The sequence below is a fragment of the Dipodomys ordii genome, unplaced genomic scaffold, assembly GCF_000151885.1.
Source record: "Dipodomys ordii isolate 6190 unplaced genomic scaffold, Dord_2.0 Scaffold354, whole genome shotgun sequence".
Lineage (NCBI taxonomy): Eukaryota > Metazoa > Chordata > Mammalia > Rodentia > Heteromyidae > Dipodomys > Dipodomys ordii.
In genome coordinates this window covers 17,186-23,223 of record NW_012267570.1, presented here as the reverse complement: position 1 = coordinate 23,223, position 6,038 = coordinate 17,186, and the positions used below count along the sequence as shown (strand labels likewise).

At 38.7% G+C, this 6,038-nt stretch overlaps 1 protein-coding gene across 1 annotated transcript; it reads right to left on the bottom strand.

Annotated features, from left to right (window-relative positions):
- Window positions 1-257: 257 nt before the first annotated feature.
- Window positions 258-5,800, bottom strand: LOC106001662 (zinc finger protein 717-like). The gene is made up of 4 exons (XM_013036691.1): window positions 5,451-5,800; window positions 1,794-1,920; window positions 513-602; window positions 258-289 (listed from the first exon to the last, which is right to left on the bottom strand). Exons 1-4 carry the CDS (start codon window positions 5,505-5,507, stop codon window positions 258-260), a joined length of 306 nt encoding a protein of 101 aa, XP_012892145.1. The 5' UTR covers window positions 5,508-5,800.
- Window positions 5,801-6,038: the final 238 nt, after the last annotated feature.

The following is a 6,038-nucleotide window of genomic DNA, read 5'->3' as shown; positions in this document are numbered from 1 at the left end:
GAAAGTAGTACTGACATTTCACAATGGAAAATAATGTTTTCTGTATTTCAGATTTTTCTTTTTTTTCTCAAGGAAATATTTACTCAAATAATTCATCTCTATACTCTTAATGCTTCCATTCTGAATCTCCCTCTATGCCCAGCACCACTGATAAGAAATTGTCCCAATCAGAGAATAGCAGCCCTAGCATACTCCTATTTTCCTCCTACCTGCATAATACTAGTTTAAAAGAAAATGAGATCTCCTTTCTACATTTCTTATTGTCTTTTCCTCTTTATGAAAGACTTCTCTACAGAAAAAGGGAATTGCTAACATTAACTACACTGGCACACCAAATTCAGTTTGTCTCCAGGAGAATTCTGGATTGAAAATTCCTTGAGACAAAGGATCACCTAGTTCTCTGCCACACATGACTCAGGGGTACTAGGAATACTATTGCTCTGTACAGCTCAAGATAAACAGACCAACTGGGCTCTGGACCCACCATGAGCATTGTAGATGCTTTAACTCACCTGTGAAATTCTTGTCTGAGGCTTCTCTTATCCATGGTTCTGCACCTTGCTCCAGCTTCACAATCAATTCAGGTTTAGGAACACAGTGCCCTGTGACTAAGAAATAGTGGAAAACAATTGCTCTTGCTGGGTCATCATTAATGTAAGGTCGCAGACATCCTCTTCACAAGGTTGCTCCTAAATCTGGTTTCTCAATTGTTTGTGTGGGGGGTGGTCGAGTTGTGGGGCCTGAACTCTGGGCCTGGGAGCTCTCTCTCAGCTCTTAAGCACAAGGCTAGCACTCTATCACTTGAGCCACAATGCCAATTCCAGCTTTTTTCCCCTGCTTATGTGGTGCTTAGAAATCAAACACAGGTTCTCAAGCACACAAGGCAATCGCTCTACCTCTGAGCCATCTTCCAGGCCCATGGTTTCTCTATTCTTAATAGCTCCATGGTGGAGTTTCCCTCAGCTTTGAGTTTATTGTGTCCATTGTGTGGCTTGAACTCAGCTCTTTTGCTCAAAGCTAGCATTCTACTAGTTTGAGTCTTGGCTACATTTCTAGTTTTGGAATGATTAATTGGAGATAAGAGTCTCATGGTCATTTTTCTATAGTTGCTGGCTTAAAACCAAAATCTTCAGATTTCAGCCTCCACAGTATCTAGGATTCCAAGCTTGATGTACTAAACTCTGTGTCAAGTTTGGCTTACAAATACACACTTTCAACTGCTGGTTTCCAGTTCATACTGTCAGTAGTAATGCATATTCTATCTAGACTCTACATCTACCTATAATAATAACCCCACGGCTGGGAAGTCAGTCGCCTGTGAGTGGAGCATATTTTAGAACTTTTGTCCAACTACTGATTAGAATCCTTAAAGAATGAGAAAAAAAATAGCTCTTGAGTTACATATAATGAAGTTGAAGTTTCCCTTACAAAGAAATGACACTTCCCTTGGAGTGGAAACTTTTTCTTTTTTTTTTGAAATGCAATGGTCCAAAGGCTTACACTTGTAACCCTTTATTGAGGAGGTGAGATCAGAAGAGGCAGGCTTGAAACCAACCTGGGCATGGAAACCCAGAATATACCCCAAAACAAAAGCCAAAATGGAGTTGTGGCTCATGCAGTAGTGGGAAAGGCAAACAACACCAAGCTCCCAGACCTGAATTTGGCTGGCTTTTATACTGGCAGTTTTTTTACCTGGGAATGGACTGGAATCTTATACCTAAATAACATAAACAGTCAAATGTCTACCAAAATAAAAGCACTTGATCTTCCAAGAAAAAGTGACCTTTGCTCACCCAAGGACATTAGGTTGCTATAGGTCTCCAGCATTACATCTCTGTGAAGGGTCCTCTGACCAGTATCCAGATCCTGCCACTCCTTCCATGTGAAGTACACAGCCACATCATCAAATGATATCAGCTTCTGTAATGGCACATTTCCATCAAGAAATTAAACCTGGGTCATGAGAATTCCAATCTGGAATTTCATTATGCTGCAGGTCTGCTTTTGTCTTACATAAAATGTTTGCACCTTGCTGTGTTATCTATTCACTGGGAAAATTAAATAGCAAATTAGAAATATTTGACAATATATAAACCTGGTCATTAAAATACACAGATTGGGGCTGGGAAGGTGGCTCAGTGGTAGAGTGCTTGCCTTGCATGCATGAGGCCCTGGGTTCGATTTCTCAGAACCACATAAGCAAAAAGAAAAAAGCTGGAAGTGGTGCTGTGGCTCAAGTGGTAGAGAGCTAGCCTTGAGCTGAAGAGTTGAGGGACAGCGCCCAGGCCCAGAGTTCAGGCCTCACAACCGACTAAAACAATAATTAAATAAGTAAAATAAAATAAAATACACAGATTGGCAGGGCACTGGTGGCTTATCCTCCTAGCTATTCAGGAGGCTGAGGTCTGAGGATCTAGGTTCAAGGCCAGCCCAGGCAGGAAAGTCCATGAGACTCTTATCTCCAATAAACCACCAGAAAACAGAAATTAGCACTGTCACTTAAGTGGTAGAGCCCTCACCTTGACCTGAAGAGCTGAGGGACAACAACCAGGTCCAGAATTCAAGCCCCAAGACCAATAAAATATTACAGTTTCCCTAATACATGCAAACACATTTCTGCTGCTAGCAATAGAGACAAGATAAAAACTCTAAGGAAACAGTAATCTAGCATGACAACAATAAGTCTAAGGAGGTGTCTGAAAATTTATATTATCATTTTTTGATAAAATGTTAGTACATATCAGTGTAACAATGAATTAAACAAATATTTTTTCTGCATTTACATATACTGCTTCACCATAAATCCTATTTAGACTTTCTATTAACACATACTCTCAAAAGCAAGCAGAACATATTCAGGATATCACATGGAATACAGAACATAGAACATTACTAGATCTATGAGAAGCAGTGTCCACATGAATATTAAAAAATACTAACAGTACTACAGAAAGTAGCTAATGATTTATTTGGCCCACATAAGATTTGATTGAGGGGCTGGGAAGGTGACTCAGTAGTAGAGAGCTTGCCTTGCATGCATGAAGCCCTGGGTTCGATGCCTCCACACCAAATAAGCAATAAAAAAAAAAAGCTGGAAGTGGCACTGTGGCTCAAGTGGAAGAGCGCTAGCCTTGAGCTGAAGAGCTGAGCGACAGTGCCCAGGCTCAGAGTTCAGGCCCCACGACCAGACCTCCTCCCTCCCCCCCCAAAAAAAAGATTTGATTGAGTTCACACATAAAAATATCCTAGGTTAACCATGTTTGGTTTAAATACTAAATATTGAAATATGGTCACAGATACCCTGATATATCCATCCTATGTAAAAATGAACTGCTACCATGAAGTTTTCTAAACTTTGCCTACATTCTACAATACAAAATATAGGTGGGAGGGGAATAAAATATTCCTTTACAAGATTTTCATTTTCATAGGCTTCATGGAAGGTGGAGGAAAATGTATAGAAGCTCAAGGAACACTCAATATAACAAAAATGATAAATATGACCAAATGCTCAAATGTGTAACATATTCCTGAGTCATTTCTCCAGGAGATTCCTAAGGATATATTTCCACTTGTGTTAGTTAATAGCAAAATTCCTCAGAGATCAAAATCAATTCCTGGGCAAACATCTGTGAGATTTTGCAACAAGTGATATTTCTAATAAAGAACACCTGGTCACTGTATTTTTTTTTATCAAAACCAGTTCCAATCAAATACTGGCAGTGAATTAAAATATTCAAAAGTAGTGGGAAGGAAAAACAAAACAGAATGCCACATCAAATGAAGTTAGACCAAAGATAACAGAATCAGGAGAAAACTGATTTTCTTGTAGTGTATCAATTGGGGGAAGAAAGTACTTTTCTGTAGTGAACTCTGAAGTTGAGCTGAAGAGGGAAAACGTTTGAGAGGCTGGAATTCCAGCCTGACCGCAGTGAGAACACTGAGAGCTGGCCCCAGAAGACTTAAAAGGGAATTCTGGAGAGGGTTAAGAGACTGGAGGGCAGGCCTTTTCCTTATTGTTGGAAAGATAGAAAGACAGCATCTGAACCTGAGCTGCTGTTGACCTTGAAGGCTAGGTAAGGTGAACTTCATGTCTGCATTTCTCTGGGAGCCAGTCTTCTGTCCCAGAGAATAAGGAAACATGTATCCCTCACAAACTGTTGTGGCTCTGATTGTACTATTAATATAGATACTCCAATTTTGCATGTTATCAATGGTAATCTTCCCTGTGTGCACTCAAGGAGCTATGCTTGCTTGCTGGCACCAAGGAACCAAGTGCCGGAGAGACTTTGGATCCCTGGTTTCCCCTAAGTCTATCTGTTTATGTTTTTGTGTTTCTCTAATTTTCTTTGTTTCTGGAATCCTGTAGAACACTCTAGGCAAAAATTTTCCTATACATTGGGTAGGAAAAATTTCAATCCTAAGAGCCATGTCAGCAAAGTAAAAGTGATCACTAAGAAAAAGTAGTTCCCAGATAGATCATTTGAAGAAAAGAAACTACTGAGACACATATGGAGGAAAGAGTGAATGAGAAAAGTAAGAAAAAAAGATAGACAGATAGATACAAAGAGAGAAAAATGGAAAAATAACCAACACTAGTGAGTAGAAAATCAAAAATAGAGAGAGAAAATGGAGGAAAGAAATCTTGTGAGGATACTTTAGAAAACAAACAGGAGGGCTGGGAAGGTGGCTCAGTGGTAGAGCTCTTGCCTTGCATGCATGAGGCTCTAGGTTCGATTCCTCAGTACCACATAAGCAAAAAAGAAGAAAACCAGAAGTGGTACTGTGGCTCAAGTGGTAGACCCCAAACCTTGAGCTGAAGATCTGAGGGACAGCGTCCAGGCCCAGAGTTCAGGCATCACGACTGGACAAAAAAAAGAAAGAAAAGAAAAGAAAACAAACAGGAATTTGTAGAAAGACCATAAAGCTTAGCAACAAGTATAGCCTAAGTTTCACGTAAGATCAAGACCATGAAGTAGTTCAAGAAGTATATTTGGAGAGTAATTTAAGTACATATAGGTTAATCATTCCTTAAGAACACATGAAGGTGTGTATGACCACACTATTTCAGCAATTCCAGGAAAATTTCATTGAGATAGTTTAATGTTACTCATGAGGATGTGATCTGGTGGCAATCTATCCTTCACCTTCCATGAGAAGTAACCTGCTCGGTGTCATTAGATCACATAACAGATTTGATTACATTTTATGACAAGATGAAACCTAGACATTCTGAAGCCAATATGCATTCAACTTAGAAAGAATATAACCATTTAATCTGGTAAACCTACAAGCAATTATTATCTGCTAATCTATAAGCCAACTTTATCTGATTTATGAATATGTTCCTGAGGCTGAATCTGTGTGGTTGGTATTGTTTTTAATGCTTGAGCATCTTTAGGTTCATATAATGGAATGGAAAACAAATGAGAAATAAAAAACCAACTCACCAGAGATCCATTCATTCTGTCTTGCTGCTGACAATGAGCAGAGGATTCTGGAAGCATGGCTGGGATATAAGACAAATGACGTATTCAGAAATGAATCTGTGAGATTTGGGGCCCAGAATTTCCTCTTGCAAACATAATACATAGGCTGAAAAATGGTAAAGCCATCTTAGAAGAATCTTTAATGTCTCAGGCAAAGCATTAAAGTCTCCAATAAACACAAATCCAGTCCATTTCCTGGTAGATAGATATTATTAAACCAACTAATTTCTATGTTTATGTACATACGACATTTGTAAAACTGAATGTTCCCACAACAAATATTGAATGACTGAAAGCAAAAACATATCACATTTCCACAAAAAGTAGTTACTACTGAATATACTTCAGGATGTATGAACTGCTTTTTTTAATGTAAAGGTATACTAGGAATTCATTGGAATTCGTGTTCTAACATCATTTATATATTTAAACACCATGGAAAGCATGTATGATGTAACTCAGTAGTTTTCACCCAAGGTCATAGAGGAAAACATATACAGAATATATTTATTGTGTTATAATATTTCAATAATGGTGTCAAATGGCACA